This window comes from Aulostomus chinensis, chromosome 24 (assembly GCF_037954235.1).
Source record: "Aulostomus chinensis isolate RoL2024-O1b breed Wild chromosome 24, RoL_Achi_v1.0, whole genome shotgun sequence".
NCBI lineage: Eukaryota > Metazoa > Chordata > Actinopteri > Syngnathiformes > Aulostomidae > Aulostomus > Aulostomus chinensis.
This window is the reverse complement of record NC_141343.1, coordinates 1,720,147-1,740,048: the sequence shown is the minus strand read 5'-3', so window position 1 is coordinate 1,740,048 and position 19,902 is coordinate 1,720,147. Positions and strand designations below refer to the sequence as shown.

The 19,902-nt window shown below is 43.1% G+C and overlaps 1 protein-coding gene across 1 annotated transcript in view; it reads left to right on the top strand.

Moving 5' to 3' along the window:
* Positions 1-19,902, top strand: part of adam19a (ADAM metallopeptidase domain 19a) — a 158,976-nt gene that overhangs the window by 49,534 nt on the left and 89,540 nt on the right. Inside the window, exon 3 of the mRNA XM_086197197.1 lies at positions 17,649-17,725. Within this exon, the coding sequence (XP_086053323.1) occupies positions 17,649-17,725 (77 nt within the window). The remainder of the gene's footprint in view (positions 1-17,648; positions 17,726-19,902) is intronic.

The following is a 19,902-nucleotide window of genomic DNA, read 5'->3' as shown; positions in this document are numbered from 1 at the left end:
AAAGAAAGCCTAGTATGTTAAATGCAGATTAAATGACTGGTATTGTTCTGTGAATGAAGGGCCTAATTTTGACCTCAGCTTCATTCATAATCGACTGTTCGATTCCACTTAGTGGAGTCAATTCAAGCTCACACTGGCTCTAATAAGCAACGTCTGTGCCAGCTGCCACAGAAAATCAGATTATAGGACGAGGACAGAGGAACCTCCGTGTAGAACACAATGATGAGCTTAAGACAATGGCTGAGGTTACAAAGACGCACAGTTCTCTGCAATGCAGAGAGAAAGAACTGTGCATGTGCCTGTTAGGTCCTGCATTCTCTGAATATTATTTCCACTCAGCATCCTGTTGTTTTACCTTGTAAACAGGCCACACTTACGTGAGAACAATAAGAAATAATATCCAGCACCAGGAGAAACATGAATTAAGTAAGGGCTAATGCATATGGGTGAATCTACACTTTAATTTGCAACAAATCCTGCGAGTGAATTTTTAGATTATAATGCAAAATGTAAAAGACAGCCGAGTCTTCAACTCTGTGCAGTGACAGTTAACTTCTGTGCAAAGAGATTCTTTGATGGCGCATGGTACAATGATCCAACAGTGATGGGTTTATGCAAGGCCTCGCAGAATTGAAATTCATACAGCATTTCAGGGTGTTGGAAGCAACTCTGCTCCAGGACTTTGGGAAGATCACTAAAATTGATCCATATCACAGAAAAAGTGTAGCCAGAAATTAGACACGTCCTTAAAGGAGAACTGCATCTTAGTGCAGATACAACATGATGAAATCTCATAATGAGCCCATAAGATCATCAGATTAATGCTGAATATGTTTGTTAGGGCTGCATCCCGTCTCAGAACTTCCAGGGTCAAAAACTTTCCCCTATGGAACAAAAGTTTAAAACGAAATGAAAGAAAAGGTTTCTTTTTTGCGGGGTCTTATTCACAGCAAACACAGGGCCGCAGCAGCAAGGCATGTTAATGTTGCCTCTACCAGCGGGGGGTGCTAGCTCATCATGTTCATCTACTGAAGAGAAAGTTGGGCTGGCAGCGAACTGCAGGATGATATGTTTATGTGGGAGTGTTGTCGGCCGTCGCGCAGACTGCCGCTAACATGGCTGGCCCCTTCCTGGCTGTCTGAAACCGGGCAGTTGTTGCTTGATGTTTGCCGCTGGCTCTGATGTCTCAGTAATCACTATAAACAGATGCTGCACATAAATAGAGAATCTGTAAGCAAGGGAGAACATTTTGGGACAGTTTCAGCAGCTTTGACCAATCAGGTTTGAGCAGGCAGCTACTGCGTCCATGTCAAATGTCCATGTGGAGCGCAAAGGAGACAGAACGCATTGGCTGGAATACCAGGTCAGGAACATGTCTGTAGCCTGACAATTTAACATAGTAGTTGTAGTTTTTAAACCATAAAATGAGTGTAAACTGTCTACTTTTAACACAATCCACTTGTATCTGTCTCTTTTAACTCCATGCAAACTTCTCAAAGTGCTCTACGGACTGTAAAAATGGATAGAACAGGTAAGTCGTGGAGTGAATATCCGCCGGCTACGCCAGAACCCTGAAATTCTGGCCCTTGTTCCTAGAGACTAAAGCCTGGTTTATGCTTCTGCATCGCGTCGACACCGCAGACCCCTACGTGGACCCCCACCCTGCCCTGTTGGCACCTCCAAAAAAGACTGAGTACTCGTCGCGTCGTGGCGTGAACGTCAAGGACTGTGACTGGTCCACCCAGAGAAGGTTGCCAAATGCATGAAGAGGTGGAAGAACCTCCGCGACAAATATGTGCGTCTCCAGAAGAAAATGGCCACAAGAAGTCATGTTTGTCATGTTCAAAGTTTACAGTTTGATTCATGAAAGCAAACAGTCGTTTAAAGAAAAGCGCTGGACTTTATGTCGTAAATAGTTTTGTTTTGGAATCCGACAAGAGCCCCCCAAAACCATACAAAGACACAGCCACACCCCCTAGCGGCTTGGCGGTGAATTGCAGAGCAATCCGTTCACTGGACGCAGAACTTCGAATGCTCAATGATGGCGTAGGGTCTACGCCGTCGCCGCGACACAGAAGCATAAACCAGGCTTAAGCGGTCAGACGTAGCCGAGGGGTTCTGAGATCGATGTCTCAGTAGTGGTTAAACATTCTAGCAAGCCTCGTCACTCGCCAGCAGCCATGTCCCACCAGCGCTCACAGTTCACGACCTCATCAGGACAACGTTAGGATCCATCTAGATAAAAGGACCTCAGATTAAAGTTCCAATACTTCATTATCACCGAAATGTTTAAAATGCATATAACCAGCAGGAGTACAACAGTACTAGAATACTCCTTTTTAAAAGGCGCAAATAAACACAGACTATTCTTTGGCCAAACTGGAGCGAGGGATATCAGTTGACTCTGGGGTTGCCCAACTAAGTCAAGTGGTTAAACGATCCATTGTCAACACCCCTCACAGTTTACAGGCCAACTTTCTTTTTTGCCTTGACTAACTGTAGTTTTGCCAGAACCTGGGAAACATACTTTAGATCTGCAATGATGTGTTTTCCAGTAGTGGATGTCAGCTTGGCTTGATTTGGTTCAACTCTGGGGTTCAGCTCAGCGTGGCAGGTATTTGTATTTCCATGACAACGGGGCTTCCTGCTTGAAGTACACATTATCAGATTCCCGTCAAACTCTTTTGGCTCCAAATCAAACACAGACTTATTCTAATACTTTGGAGCTAAAACAATAGACATTTCTCTGAATTTCACATACTCAGGACACACAAGGGGGAAAACACACATCCAGTAATAAAACTTCAGACAGCTTATCTCATGAATTAAGCATTGTAACGTGGCTCTATCTTATGAATAATTTTTTTGAATCAGATTAGTTTTCATAGGATTCTGTTTTTCATTACCTTTTCCATCCAGGCTACACATTATCATCTGAGCCAAATCAAAGAGGTTCTTTAAGCTTAACAAATAACTCTCTTGAATCACACACACAGACGCGCACACACACACACACACACACACACACACACACAATCAAGCGCCATTGTGGTAAATAAACCTCAATAATGGTAGGTCTACCGCAGTGGACACGTGCACCACAGCTGTGCGGTTCCAGTGATGTCCATCTGTGTCTTGTAAGAGCGAGTGTTCCCTACGTGGGACGTTTTCCTGTGTGGTGTCAGACACATCCTTACATGTATATCTGGCTACATCACCGGTCACGGCCTTTTACAAGCATCTGGTGAAGAGCCTTTAGATCTTTCCTGAGGATTTTTGTGCCGTGATCATTCCCTCATAACGATCTGCTGGCAGTTGTCCTCCATTTTTGTAACAAAACATTAACGTCTTATTTGACTGTAGGGATGTGACATTTTATCAACATATCAACTGACTAAGTAGCAATATGTTCATATTATAACAACAAATTTCCACCAGGCGCAGTTGTGTCACATTAGGCCCGTGATGCTGTTTGGGTCTGTCCTCCGTTAGCCATGTCCGGTGTTTCCCACCTGGCTTCGTTAGCGTGCTCGGATCCTCTGAACAAGCCGCTACTGGGACCTGAAACTTCTGGAGGAAACCAAAGCTTAGATTGATCTGACCTACCTGCACGTTTTGTCAACTCAATGCTCATTGTTTGCTGCAGGGCCACTAAGCTTGGACCGTACTAATTTTCTGATTTTTTTGGAATTTATTGATGTTAATTTTTTTTTTATGTAATACATATTGGCCTTTTTAAGCCATTTTTTTTTAAGCTGAAGGACACATTGCCTCCGAACCCTAGTTCACCAGCGGGTCAAGTGACATGCAGCAGGTCAAGCTGAGGGTGAAGATTGTGACATCGCCTCTGCTGGATTAGAAGGCGAACTACTTCAGATGCTCTGGTGAGCTCACAGAGCTGTATTAGGTAATGATAGCTCAAGTGTGAACTTTTAAACCCACATTAGAACAAACCTCATCCAAGTTTGTGTCGTGGCTGAATCGCTTCACCAAATCCAACATCTTTGTCCTCCAAGTGCCCAGCATTGGTGTTCTATGGATGCACTGAGTTGCTGCTCGATGCCTTTTGTAAAATTAGAGAAGTGAGGATGGTGCATGCTGTCCACCTGGACATGGTACAAAGTGAGTGGGATAGAGGCGAAGATAGACTTCTGCACGGCCCCAGAAGCAATCTATGAGCTGGTTTATACGTGCCACAGTGTCAGCACCCGGGAATTGAGCCTGCCACTCTCTGATAAGAGCTGCTGACTCCTTAACCAAGCCACTACTCATTACCTCAAGCTAGATCAGATTCCCACAGGGTTTCAGCTCCCCTCTGAATCACTCTTTCTTTCCAGCCCTACGGCGACTCATTTAGAAAAGTCGGAAGACCTGTGAACTGAAGATGGAAGGACAGCGGGTAGGAGGAGGTGCTGTGTAGCCATTCGCTCTTAACTTGAGATCTCAAGGCTTTCATTTAAAAAATGATCGGATGTTCTCTTTCATTCAGGTTTATCTCATGTCTTTTCTGTACTCTAAGATTCACTTCCTCTGGTCTTTTATTTTTGGGTGACTTTTGGCTCGGGAGAAACCACCCTGAGGTGTGACCTGTTCCTGCTGGGCTGCCCTCATCACTGTGTGAATAGGTGAAAAAGAGGAAATGAAGTGCTTTGCCTTGTAGCCTCACAAATGCAGTTCATTGGTGTCCTCACAGCGAAGGGAGGAGACTGCAGAGCCTTTTGACATGGTATAAGGCAACTCTTGCCTTTAAACCATGACCCTACAGGTGCTTCAAGACTCCGTCCACATCCTCTATAGTGCCAATTCTGTAAATGGATGATACTAGAACCCGTGTAGATATCAGGAAAATTTTATCAGCAGCGGTAGCACTTGTCCTCATCATAGCAAAAAGCCATGCCACTGACAGGCTCAGGCTACAGTACATCTAAGGATCCTTACAGAGATGTGTGTCAGTGATGAAAGTAAGTCGCTGCACATTGATGAACACATAGCATCCATGCACTGAGCTGTGCGCACCGTCATGTTAGCAATGACTCACTGACCGAGGGGCGATTACCTCCAAACAAATAGGAAACATACATTCTCCACAAAACAATCATTTGCTGCAGAAAAATGTTGCTGCACACCGAGTGGAGGTCATGTTATTCTCTGTTCTGTTGACTTGGGATCAGTACACAATGCACACAAATACACACTAGTGTGTACAGAGTACTAAGCCCTCTTTGTTGACATACTTGGAGACAGATACCATGGTTCAGGTTTTGTGAATTTGGCCTTGTGCAATCATTTTCATCCCTATTTTTTCATGAGGAAAGAAACAAATATCTTCACCTTGGGCTTACTAATATCTGACCCAACACACCTGCTGTCAGCTCCCATCATGGGACGTTTCTTTGCTGTAGAGACACGGCAAGTCTGTCAGTTAGCAGAGACGCATCCTGCTGCTAATCTCAGTTTAGTCTGTTTTGGATTGGGTCTAACTAGCATCAAGCCATTTTGAAAAAGAAAAAAAATCTCATCGGGTTAATGTTGCTGTTGTTGTGATATTCAGAGGGAATTTCATTTTCCTATCATAATTCATATTAGCATGGTGTGACTCTTGTGTGACTCTATATCAAATAAAGACGTTTTAGTCTAGCGCTCAGCATCCTCGGACATGAAATATCTGCTGGTTTCTTAGGAAAATATTGTTCTTTGGCCCAAATTCAGTTGTGGTATCAGAATGATCTGTAGGCAACGGAGAAAATGTCAGGACTGGGACGCGTTTAGTTCCTGTTTGAGTTGCTTTGACGAATCCCGTCTGACCAGCCCTGGTTGCGTCCGCTGGAACAGTGTGTGTGGAGAGCAAAAGAGACAGAATGCAAATGCTGAAATGCAAAGGCTGAAAAATGTCTGGAGTTTTAGCAGTGGTCTGAAACTGTCCTCTGGCTACACCAGGACCCTGAACTCCCAGCCCCTGTTCCTCGAGGCTAAGTCACCTGTTATGATTGGTATTTTCAGACTCGCTATGCCTGCCTTGAATTGATCACAGTTTTTTTGTATTTCCTGCTTTTTTCTAAGAAAACCAATGTGACATATTTGAGCAGAAATCCCACCCACACGCTCTGAAGCCCAACCACACCTCAGCGACTGCTATCGTGCTTGTCATGTGACATTTTTCTGGATGTGCGTGAGCGGCTGCGAGCCCTCTCGCAGCCCTTGCGTCTGTACGCACTCCATTTGTGCAGATGCATGAATTCAACTCAGTGGTGTAGAATATGACGTGCAGGCGGGACCGTTTTGCTTCTCTATAATATTTAATCTAGAATGGTCATTGACAAGCATTGGAAAGGCCACACCGCATCAGAATGTGCTTGGCTCTCTTTTTGGTCTTGGAGTTGGACATCATTGATGAGTAAATGTTTTCAAGTTAAGGGTTTTATATGATTGTACAGGTTTTAGAAAAGGACAGAATAAATATTTTCATATTACCCTGAAACCAGAGAGCCCTGTCAAGTTGCTCACATTTAGTTTTCCTAACAGCATCTTTATTTGTAAATGGCTTCAGAGCAGCGGTGGTAACTTTGCTTGGCTGCAGGCGAAGATTGAACAGGAAAACACAGAAGCTTTTCAGCAAAGATAAAATAGCAATATAGCAAACAAGAGCTCTCCATTTTTCATTTTAGTGTTCATCCAGCCAGCCATGTACATTTCCAAAAACATTTCATCCTGCTGAAGAGTGACAAAGAAGACTCTTAGCTGGATGAGAGGGGAGCAACTCACTTCCGAGCTGATAAATTACCCTTTAGGAGTGCATGTAAACGTGTGTTTTCATGGTGCTCAGGTAGCTGAGTACACAAACAACCACATTCTTTTTAGACAAGCGAATAGAGTGCCGGATTATACATTCCCTGGTTCCGTATGCACTTCACGCTCACTTGTATAAGAGCTTAATTCATCAACATGTCTGAGTCCTATCCATTCAAAACACCCTGAAGTGTGAGGAATGAGTCTGTGGTCTGAAATGATGCATGGCGCTGGTTCACAGATTGGTGACGAGGAAGTGAAAGTGTCGGGTTACAACTCCTTCAGCTCTAATTGGGTATATTTGTTGCTTGTTTGCAGGCTGGATTGTTTCCTCACCACAATTTAGAACCATAAGTAGAATAAAGAAAGATTTTTTCCATTTTGCTTGAGAGAGGTATCATGCTGGGAAATTGCCCTGTGAAATTTGTGCGGAGCCACAGATGGAACATTGGAATATTGAAGGGAGGAGGCAAGAAAAAAGATGTGGTCTCAGATGGACTTGATTGAAACAGACTTCTAGATTTTGTATAAAGTGATGCATTTGAATCTTGTTGTGAACTTTTGAGACCAGAACTGCTTTTGAATAAAATGACTTCACTTAGGAGCTGTAGATCACCAATCTGGTCATCACATTTTCCTTTTCAACAAACTCTCATCTGTGTCCCCTCTCATCAGGGACGAACAACGCAGTGACATTTGGAGTTCCATGCTCCTTTAATGATGACAGAACATTGACGGACAGAACTTTCTGTCAGATGTAAACTTTGTTCGGTGACATTTTAATTCAGGTGTAGCCAGTTGTCTGTCTGCAGGTTGTTTGCGTTTGAATTTGCAGTATTCTTGAAGCTTATGGGATATGGAAAAGCATATGAATAGAAAAGCCAAGATGGCTAAAGCAAAACGAAAGAGTAGAGGTTCCTTCCTGGTCCTGAACTTTGGTTTATCGGTTCCTAAACCTGCATTCAGCAGAGACCACCCACCATCACCTGAGTGTCTCTATGAGGGAAACAAAGTGGAAATAAGGTAATACCAATGGTGAGCTCAAAAGCAAAGAGTCAATGAAGAGGAAAAACAAAGATGTGAATTATTCTGAAGTGGAAATTGGTTGTTTGGTTAGTCAGGCAGGGAAGGTGAGATCTTCAGCAACTGGAGATGTAACAGTCCACTTAAGTCCCGGTGCTTCAGATGAAATTGCTTGTTTGCTCTTTATATTTTTATCATTATGAACTAATATTCATTCAATTTACAATGCATTCATAAGTTTCATCCAAAACTGAGACTATTGGAAACTGTTGCCAGAACGTGACGCTGCAGGCAGTGTAACACAACAGAGTAGAAGAAGACGAGCTGTGCAGTTGTGGACGCGCTGCTGCTGATTGGAGACAGAGACAAAGTTTCACTACATCCCAGTTTAAACGTGTGTGTTTCCATCTCCCATTTGGGGCCTTTCCTTTAATACTGACATTTCCATCCACCTTTTTTAACGTCTCACTTCAAAATTCAAATCCAGATATGTCGATGGAAACCCGCCTCACGGTCCCTCCTAGTTCGATGAGGGATTTCTGACTCTCAACAGTGAAGCGAATGTGGAGTTGACGGCTGCTACCTCCCCGCCACTCACGTAGCGAGCGTGTTGAGTTCGAGCTCGGTTGTGTTTGGCCATGGTCAGACTGAAGCAGGGAGAAAGTGTGTGAAGTTTTTCTGCTTTGACTTTATTCTCATCTCCATTCCATCGCAGCTTTGTGAGGATTAAATCAATGATAAATTCTTCTTTTCAGGGCCAAGCCATGCACCTGAAATCTCCTTTCTTCCCTCACTGATTACGGCTTCTTCTCCTCTGCTGTATCCCCTCCATCGACGTCATCTGCCTGGTAGAAAGTGGCTCAGACTGCAAGCCATTTGTTTGTTCAGCAGAGGCAAAGTTTATGTTTGGAATAATTGCAAATGGAAACCAAAGAAAGAAAAAAAACAACAATTCAGCATTGCTTTGGCATTAAAGCAAAAAATTCCGTTTTTGGCCTGCCTGCCCAACACAGACATCCAGCTGCATGATTACAATAACATCCTTTCCCGGATTACATCTTACATGGCTTTGGTAGCAATTAAGCAGCCCATTAGGTTTCCTTGTTGTCTGTCGCTTGGCAACTTCGACAATGTGAATTCATCGAGAGGATCTGTGACGCATGTGATTAGCCTGGATTCTCTGTCTCTCACAGCAGGAGGGTGCTACATCCCAACCCGGAAGATCCCGACAAACACCAGCACACTCCTAAACAGGCTCAGCATCACAACTGATGACTCAAAATAGATCCAGTAATGAAGCCAGAACCATCGATTCTTCAGCTCAGAGTTCAGCTTCTGCTTTTGTCTGCAGATTCCAGAGTAGGAATTCAACATGTTAATGAATACGCCTGAAGGAAAGCAGAGATGTATCCAAAGCAAAAATGCTGACTCATATTTGTAATGAGCTAAATCGAGTTGAACATGACTTGAAATGATAACAGCAACGGCGAAGAATCTATTCATGCTACATGAACTTTATTTTTCAACCTCCCATGAAACAAGTTTAGAGCCCAAAGTGCTTCACAGTGAAGAGATGAGAACATTTTACAAGAACTTTCAAATCATGTGAAAAGACACGAGGCACATGAGACAAAAATTAAATGTACAATAAAAACATTAAAAAGAGTAAAATGCACAAAGATATATGATTACAGAGTGCATTAGGTCATAAGTAATTAAAACGTCTCAAAAACTGTGAACACATTTTTTTACTGTACAATTGAAGAAGCTTAAATATATGATGACAACAGTTTATTTTTAAATTACACACTGTGTATTAGAATCACTGTGTTAACCACTGGTGAACTGGTGGTTTAGAATGCGTTATTTAAATCAAATAATAGCTTTTATTTATCTGTGAAGGTTCCAGTAGGACACAAGCAGAAAATTCAAATAACAAGAATCAACAAATGGTGATGAGATAATTGATATAAAAATTGGATGAGAAATGTAATTTAATAGAAAGAATATTAAAAAAAAAACATTCAGGGAGGGGTGGCACGGTGGTGCAGTGGTCAGCACTGTTGCCTCACAGCAAGAAGGTTCCAGGTTGGAGTCCCAGCTCGGGCAGGGGATCTTTCTGGGTGAGTCTCCATGTTCTCCCTGTTCCTGCTGGGTTCTCTCTGGTACTCCAGCTTCCTCCACAGTCCAAAGACATCAAGAGGGGACGAGGCTGATTGATTCTCTAAATTGACCGTAGGCGTGGCTGGGAGAGCCAATGGTTGTCTGTCTCTATGTGTTGACCCTGCCATGGACTGGTGACCTGTGCAGGGTGAACCCTTCCTCTTGCCCGTAGATGCTGGGATAGGCTCCAGCCCCCCCCGGCGACCCTTAACAGGAATAAGTAGAAGAAGAGGGATGGATGGAGTCTTAATGAGATTTATGATACTGGCAAGTTTTTAGATAGATACTTTATAAATCCCCAAGGGGAAATTCCATAGAAGTCAAAGACACAGAATTGACGTGATGATCTTGTGGTGAAATACTGATCACTTCCTCTCTTTGGCCTCTTTGGCCTTCACAGAAGTCTGTCTACATCTGAACTCTGGAGGGTTTATTTGTGTGTGTGTGTGTGTGTGTGTGTTTTGGGGGTTTTAAGTGAGTGTGTGTGACCGTAGCCCCCTTACCCCCTCTATTGTTTAATTATCGCACCTTTGACGCACATTTGACATAGACGAATTATAGAGGCTCCTCTTGTCATTTCGCGAGCAGCCTACAAACACACTCACACAGTACCAGAGCGAGTTCACTCACTCCCACCATCCCTCTGTCCTCCTCTGCCCTCTCTCTCCAAGCCCTCTCAGGGGTCTCAGATGTGATTGCCTCCTCCTGTAAAGCGCCCTCCACTCACACCTTTCCCGGGCCCTTCTCCACGCTGCCTGACTGATCGAGAGAAATTGCAGCGGAGACGACTGTTGCTCCTTTAACGATTTCATGGCCTAGTTTCACTCCAATAAGAGAGACAGTCGAGAAGGAGGCGAGGAGAGAATGGTTCAGGCACTGGGCTTCATTTTTTTCACCATTTTTTATTGATTGTAGTTTGATTTATTTTGGTGTCGGCAGATATGTGATGGAATAATAGCAATGGTTTCTCTACATTTGTGTTGGTTTGGTGGAAATATAGCATGTTGAGCCAACTGAAGTCACTTCTGGTTTCAGGTATAGTCAGTGGTTCGAAGTTGCAAACAAAAATGATGAAACTCAAAGAAATGCAGCGCTCCTTTTACTATATATCCTCTACATACAAGCACACACCATGTAACCTTTTTTGGGCGGATGGGAAAATTGTAGCCTTCAATGTCAATATGATGATGTCACCGTGTTGCAAATCTTGACTGCTCCAGATTGATCGAGACTATTCCAGGCAGACGGGGCAGTATCATCACCCCTGTGGGGAAGCGTCTGTCTGACAGACAGGCCGATTTGATTCAGCCAAGAATACTCATGATTCATGTGCTCTCACAGTATAGCTGCTAGACAGCATTCTGGCCATTGATTAAATATCAATAAAGATTTACTTTACAGCTCCAAGGAAGTTGATCTCCACCCTGAAGAAGAAAAGGAAGAAGAAGTTTTGGACGAGTTCATCAAAATTGGTCAAATGGCTTATGGCTCTGTTTCTGCTGTGCGAGAACTCCAGGCTGCGATTGGGCCATGCGCCCTCCTGTACTCTGCACAGCAAAATGACACCCAATGAACCTGAGGTTCAGGCCCACTTCTAAGCCATATGGTTCAAAAAATATTTGGACAGAAATTGGACACGCACTGTACAGTATAAGCAAAGCCACTACAAGATAAGCTGGCCGATTTTGCTCCCATTGCCCCCCTCCAGTTAGTGGTTAGCTGATGGTTCTATAGATAATCTTGCCTTTTTTTTCCCCCTGAAGATTCGAAATCTTAAATATTAAACATGCTCAGTAGTTACAATGTTGCCTGGACAGCCGAGCTCGCACTCTGACAGTCGTTCTGTCCTGCTCGACAATCCACAATCAGGAATTCAATTGACCGAAGGTGGAAGCACAAAAAAACGCAGACATGGCTACAGACTTCAGAAATGGACCAGCCAGGTAGCTAACAGCTAGCCATGTTTAGCTCTGTTTTGGTTTGCTACTTTTGTTCACCTTCTTGCCACGTTCCTTCATGAGAGTTTGGTCAGTTGAGACTCTGGTTGTCATTGGATGGAATCTGTTGTGTGGTGTGTGAGAACTGAGCTATCGGAGATGTAACTATTTGTGGGGTCTCTCACTTTTGTATCACAGTCTTAAGGGAGGGCAGGTTCAGGATCGACAGCAGGCTGAAGCTGGCGGCTCGGCCATAGAGTGCTAGCTGGATGCTAACTTGGTTTTGATCATCACACCTGGTCTGATCATTGGTGTCCAGTGGGTTTTTGGTTGATTGTGTTTCCTGTCCTCAGTGTATCATCCCAGATTGTGATGTAGCAGAGTCAACCACCGGAGCTGTCAGTGTGTCCTCGTGCTGTCAAATGAACACACAACTGTCACTAAATGGGGTCGGGGGGGTGGTTGCCTGGCATCATGTTACAGTTGACACCAGCCTCTTGGGAGCATGGCTTTTCTCACAACGGCAGAGCACAATCGCACCAAAGATCTGAAGTGTGCATACATCATCATCATCATCATCATCATCATCATCATCATCTCCTTCTTTTGTATGTTTACTGTTCATAACCCTGTATGGTAATCGCTGCCTCTCAGGAGGAAAGGGAGGATTATCAGGGCCCTCTCATCATATTCTTAGCATGTAGATGAGACAGGCTTTGATCCGTCTAATAAGCTCTCCTCTGGCATGGGGGGTGCAGAGCACAAAAATGTCCAGGCTTGGAGCTCCATCTGATGTTTGGGGTGCTTCCTCACTGTTTTCCAGCACAGAGAGAAGCAGATAAGCATCAGCGGCATGACCACTTCAACAAATGTCTTACATCATCATCTTCACTTCCCTCGTCCGGTTCCTCTTGCTTCTCACAATCGATTTGTCTTTTCCCATTTCTTTATTATCTCAGCTCCTGTTTCTCTTTCCGTGTCTGTTAGTGTCTTTTCTACAGTTTGTGTTAACACAAGGAATCCGGCAACAGTCACACAGCAACTCCAGTGTAGGAGGAGATAAAATGCACACATACTGTCAGCTGCTTAATGCGTTTTTAATTTTTTTAAGAGGGATAAACACCAAATCACTGAGGAAACTCTGCAGACGGACTGATCAGAAAACATAAAAACACTTATTTAAGAAAAGTCACAGGCTGAGAAGCTGAAAATAGATTTATACACAGCATAAAAACCCAAACTGTCACTTGATTTCTAGTGTTAAATGTTTCCTTCTCCAACTCTTCTCATTTTCCATCTTTGCTGATATACAGTAAAACTATTTTTTGCAACAACTTCAAACTAAGTGTCCTCCATCCATCCAGTTTCTATTCCGCTTATCCTTTAGGGGTCACGGGGGGGGGGCTGGAGCCTGACATTTGGCGAGAGGTGTGGTTCACCCAGGATGGGTCACTGGTCTGTCACAGGCCACTCAGGAGCAATCAGGGGCTCAGTGTCTTGCTCAGGGATACTTGTACATGTCACCGGGGGAAGTGAGGATCGAACCAGCGACCGTTCAGTTGCTAGACCGCCTCTCTACCTCTGGGCCATGCCGCCCTGACTAAGTCCCCTGATGGTTTAAAATGTTCAAGTTGATGGAACTTGAGAGGAGAAGTTGAGGTGAGATTTTATAAGAATAATGTATTTGTTTTTAATTTTTATACCTCAATTTACTTTTTTATGTTATCGCAAAAACATTTTTTTTAGGGTTCTCTCCCTTACAACAATATAATTTGATTTAATTGTTCAATTCAGGAGAAATATTTTCAGCTTGAAAAAAAACAAAAACATTTTGTCTCAGATGAACAATTCACATCAACCCTATTTTTCTGTTTGCAGCCCAGGATGACAGACCGGAACGCAAAGTTTGAATTAAACATGCTAAAACTTTGTGTGCTATGTTTATTCGCCCTCCTTGCCGGTTTGGGGGTGTGTGTGTGTGGGGGGGGGGGGGGGGGGGGCTGGTATACAGTAACCCGCAGAAATCACACGAGCAACTCCAAATCACTCGCAGCACAAACAGCAGTTGCTGCTGTGGAAAAAAAAAAAAAAAATCAACAAATGTGTCGGAGGGAGTGTGAGGATTTGGAAGCTGTTTGATCAGTAAATTTGCAGATACGTTATAACAAACTCAGTGTGCAGATCCTCCAAACTAAATCAGTAGAAAAAAATTGCCCCTGAGATGCTGTTAGCTTGAAGATACGAGGAAAGCCAGCAAAGTGGAAAAGGAAATTGATGCTGTTCCGCTAGGCAGTCATGGTCATTTGATATATTTTTTAAAAAGTCATTTAAATGGTGAATTTAACAAAAATAAAAAGATTAAAAAAAATTCTGTGAGGCCACAACACCTCAAACACACTTTGATTGCGCAATGTCAACAAATACTGGCGTAGTTTCCTCCAGGCTACATCCCGCTGTCCGTCTTTCTCTCTCTCCACAAATCAACTCTGTTGCATGAAGCTGCACGCAAGAGAAACTTCCAAATGATGAAGATTCCATTTTCTACTGTAGGAAACGGTTGTCCCCGATGCTCTTAGATGATTCATACTTCATGCATGTGTCATAGAGCAAAAAACATGAATGTTGCTGAACTTAAGGAAGGTGTAGAAAACAAGTCAGCTGTAATCATTCCAATTCATTTTGACAAAACTAGGATATTCATTGTCTTTGGCTTTTTTTTGTTTTGTATATGAAAAGTGAGTATTAAGAGTGGATTGGTTCAAAAGACTAACTTCCAGACTCAAGTATGGGGTTAGAACTTCACATTTTTCTGCACTCGCCAGCTGGACTAGTGAGGTGCGCACTGTACTAGCCCATTACTTTCAACTACATTTCCTGAGAGACGAAATATCAGCTTCAGTTCGGATGATTGACATACTTCGATTTTTGCAAAAGTCATGCTGGCTGTGGCCAGCGTGCTAGCATAAACATCTAATCCAGCACAAGGAATTTTCACCATTCGTACATGCAGCTCCTTTCTGGAACATTCTTATCCTGCGCTTGTTCCCACATGACCTGGCAATGCCAGTAAGGGGCGGGGCACGACGTCCTGTGGAGGACAGTGGAAAAGGTCCGTCCCAGTAATGCTCCTGCTTTCATTCGCAACACAACACATTCCCTGTAATATTAGGTCATGTTAGGTTTTGAGCTGGGTGAATTTCCGTTCCATATTCCCCCTTTTTTTTTTAGAGGGAAAATGCTGGAACACTTCTGGTAGAATCTGCATATGTTAATGAGGCGATAAAGATCATTAAATGAAGACAAGTGCATTTGTTTGTTGAAGGCAACGTGGGATAGACGTGCGTTTGTACTTCTGATGTGTAATAGTTGCCTGAAGAATGAAAAAAATCAGCGGCTGTGAATGGTGTTCTTACTTTTTCATCTGCAATCATGAAAAGGGAGTAATGGATGGGTTATTGGCTCTGGAAAGTTAAAGAAATGTGCTCAGTGCAGCCTCCCCCGCTACTTTCACTTTTACCTCTGTTTTTTTCCCCGATCTTTTGTTCCCACAAAGCTACTTCTTTCAACAGGAAAATGGTGGCAGTATGGTGGCTGTATGGATCAGCAGGTGCTCAATAATGCAGTACTTGAGAGGCGAGATGAAATGAATGTGCTGATGGAACATTGGGAAATCGATGAAAGGGATCTTGAAAGACTCCTCATCTCCATGTCATTGGTTCTAAATATGTAGAAATAGATTTCAGCAATTTGATTGTCCACAAGTGAAACTCATTTGAAAGCATTATTGAGACTATTAGCTATGGTTGCGAAATTGGAACTGAGACATATTTTAGCGCCTGTGAATGTAAATAAGTAAAACGTATGAGGGATTGTGACAGTGACTGACAGCGAGAGGACACGTGATGCGAGTTCAGCCAGTTCACTTGCGTCTACGTGCTCTTAAGTCAACAAACACACCAGCTCCTGACAGGCGTGCAGTGTCACTTCACAGCACTCGAAGAGGAAGTGACGTACGGCGCTACACCCACCGTGCTTGCTAAGTGATACAAGATCTGGTTAAAAAAAACACTAAACTAGGTTTCTTGCGACACGTAGAAACAAGCGATGCAGTAACAGAATCTTGACAGTGCATCCTAGAGACAACAAATTAGATTGTTGGACTCTTTCATTAACCCATAATGCACTGCAACAAAGATGGTGTTGAGGAAGAAGCTTCCACCATGTTGGACTGAAAATTACAATGGCACAGAAGAACATCATCCCCTCATCCTTTAGTCCTTTGCATTAAAGTAAATTAGGTGTTCCATTAAGGTCTTCTAAAAGACATTTGGCCAATATTATAAAGCAGAATGGCATGATCCTATTTCCCCCCACTGAAACGCTTTACTGCGCTGGTGCAGCAAGCAGGCAGTAGTAAAACCAATTACTCAGTATCTATGAGGAGCATCTTTTTTCCTTCTCTGTCTTGATTCCACTCTGATTGTTCATCAAGGGCTGACTGTTAAGTGTCTGTAATTAATCTACTCTGATTGTTGCTATAAAAGCGCTCGAAAGAGTGGACTTTGCACAGCACAGCATCACCCTAATACTGAATAAATGAGCTTTACGACAACACAGTCAACCACTGCAGCCATTCAGATGGTCGGACTCATCCAGTTGTTCAGGTTTTGACTTGTAATGTTTTCGGGGGGTTTCTGGCTCTTGTCTCATCAAAGCAAACTCTGACAGTTGAAACGGAATGCAGATAGTTTCATGTTATTGCCTTTTGTTATTGGTGAACAAAGTGTTTTACTTGTATGAACGCAAACACGATGAAAGAGCGCTTTCTTCTGCGGTTTTATTTCTTAACCGTCTGTTTGTCTGCAGAAAAACAGACGGTTAAGAGTTTTCCAAATAGGATTTCCTGTCACTGGTATATCTGCCTCTATTACCCATTACTATCCTCAGATCATGTATTTTAGTTTCTGTTCCCAAACCAGAAACTGGTTTAAAGAACCTTATCATGGTTTTTTTCTTCCTCAACAAATGATTGAAATTTAATCAAATTTATGTGAATACAAAGTATTTCTCCTCTTTCAATCTAATCTAATATAATAATATTATATGTACTATAAGTAATTTATACAGTATAAACAAAATGAATTATACTGGACACAGAGAAATTAGTATCAGTATTATTCCATCCACAATAAAACTTTCTTTTTTTGTGTGTGTGTAGTTCAATGGGAAGTTAGCGTCTCGATTTTTTTCCCCTCCACCAAAAGCTAATGGGATTGTCACAGTGTGTTTTGTATAAATCAGCTTTTGGATGAACAAAGTTGTGTTGTTTCTTTTATCTCCACCACTGCGTACCGCTGTTATGATGTTTTAAACTGTTAGAATGGTTAGCACAAAGCTAACGTTAGCACTGACAGAACTGCAGCATCAGCAGCCTCTGACATTAGCCCCTTGTTAGCAACCATCATTCTAAAGATTTTAAAGACCCATAAATGCTTTTAAAGTTGCAAGTGTTGGATTATCTGATTTATTCCGTTGTGCAGAAGAAACTGTTGAATTATCTGAAGCTTGCGTGAACCTTTGACCTCAAGATGAGGGTCGTTCAACCATTTTCAAATTATTAATTGTCAAATTTTGTCAATTATGAATTGTCAAATTTTAGGGCACATTCCTACCTTACTCGGTGTGTCATTGACACATGGTTTGTTTTTTCTGATTGGATCTCTGTTTTTAACCCAACAGGAGGAGTATCCTGTCAACGGGGAAATCGTGCTCTCCTCCAGTGACCTCCAACTGGTGCTACAGGTGGAACGTAATCAGTGAGTATTCTCTCGCTCATCTTCCTCATGAGGAAAAGAAATAAACGGGTAGACGGACACCTTTAGAGGAGCAGATATAAACTGCTCCAGTCATGTTGACATGTTTTCTCTCTCAGCTCAGGCTTTTGGACTCTCTGCTATACAAGCTCAAGGTCGCCAAAGCATTTTAAAGACAGAGCAGACGGCTGCGGAATAAAGATGTGCCCGTGCTAACAACACTTGCTGTTTAACCATTCAAAAGCATCAAGCTTTCATTTCCAAACAACTGAGTGAAGTCAAACAAACATTTTTCATGAGAAATGTTGACTTTTGTAGTGCTGATTTCCTCTGAAAAGTTCATTCATCCATCGTCATCTTCCGCTTATTCCTTACTAGTAAGGGTCGTGGGGGGTGGAGCCTATCCCAGCATCTGCAGGCGAGAGGCGGGGTTCCCCCTGGACAGGTCACCAGTCCATCGCAGGGCCAACACATAGAGACAGACAACCATTCACACTCACATTCATACCTACGGTCAATTTAGAGAATCAATCAGCCTCGTCCCCTCTTGATGTCTTTGGACTGTGGAGGAAGCTGGAGTACCAGAGAGAACCCAGCAGGAACAGGGAGAACATGGAGACTCCACACAGAAAGATCCTGTGCCCGAGCCGGGACTCGAACCCAGAACCTTCTTGCTGTGAGGCAACAGTGCTGACCACTGCACCACCGTGCAGCCTCCTCTGAAAAGTTAATTCAATAATTTCCTTCCGGCTCATATGATATTTATTTCAAGAGAGATAAACAACACGCTCGTGAATCTTTGCGGCTTTGGATTAGGAGCACAGAAACGCTAAGTGACACACCTCTGGGGTGCTGGAGGGCGGGAGCGGGGGGGGGGGGGGGCGATTCTAATCAAAATGAGCAGCGAGCTCTATGTGTGGAGCAGCGGTTCAAGGGGAGCAGAGGTTAGGATGTTCTTACGATAACATCAAGAAGAGCTCTGTCTGATGTGTGCACATTAGCTAAAGACGTGCCGAGACTCCCAAGGTGCAACACTTAACGTGCTGCTAAAGCTTGGAGGAGGAGAGAACATGTCTGAGCGCCTCGCCTCCGTTTTCCAGAGCAGGGACTCCTAACCTAAAGGGGAGGTTCTCATTACACTGTGGACCTGAGGATTTATCAGAGAAGAGTTAAAATAATATTATACTGTGGAATTGCATGGCTATGGTGTGGAGCCGAAGTCTCTAAACACACACTCTTGTGATGTCGGATACACTTCTGCTAATTTTTTATTTCCTTTCATCCATGAAATGACCTGAATCTACCTCTTTTTGTCTTGTCTGATATTCTGACGTCTGTTGGAGGCTGTCGCTGCACACTTGTGTCACAGCTGGCTGCGCCGACCAGTGTTATCTGCTCCGGTGAAATCATACTGTGGTGTGAAAACTCACCGGGCCTCAATTTAGTCTTCGAGACAGGTGGCAAAGCTTGATGAATATTTGTATTTCTTGCCATCAAGCGTTGCTTCCTGTCTGTTAGACTAAACTGAGGGCTGAATTTGTCCTATGCGTGTAAGAACAAACGTGTATGTACGAATTTGCATGAATGACTCTTTGCATTTTAATCATAAGTCACGTTTGGAAATTTGAATCTTCAGATATATTTACAATGTTGTTGTACCTGGTGTGTGTACAATAGCATCCTGAGAGCTCAATTGCTCAAATATATCAGTGTATTAACATTTTTTTTCTGTCTATGGCCACTCTGGGGTGTCACATCATTCTTTTTTTGTTGGTAGAAAGGAATGACAGCTGTGTGTAATAGCAACAAAAGTAAGCCAGTATCGAGTAGCACCAGGGTTTTACCGGTCAAATCTGAAGGGGATCTGGTCAACGCTGTAGATTTTGGAGATGTCTTGAGGGAGGGACATTTATCAGAGTTATAACCGTTTCATTTTTCGTGGAGAATCATCAAAATTCGCCATCCCACCACAACCGCTTCGTGTGACAGTCGCTGAGGTGTCTTGTCTACGCTGAGCAATCAGAAAAAATCCCTTAGGACCCCTGGATATGGCAAAAGAATCCCAAATTAAAAGCCAAATGATGCGCCCCCTGTTGGGTTTAGGTCATGATAGACATTTCAAGGTGTCATTTTTGCACACCGATGCTTGAGACCCATAAAATACATAATTTTCCATCAGG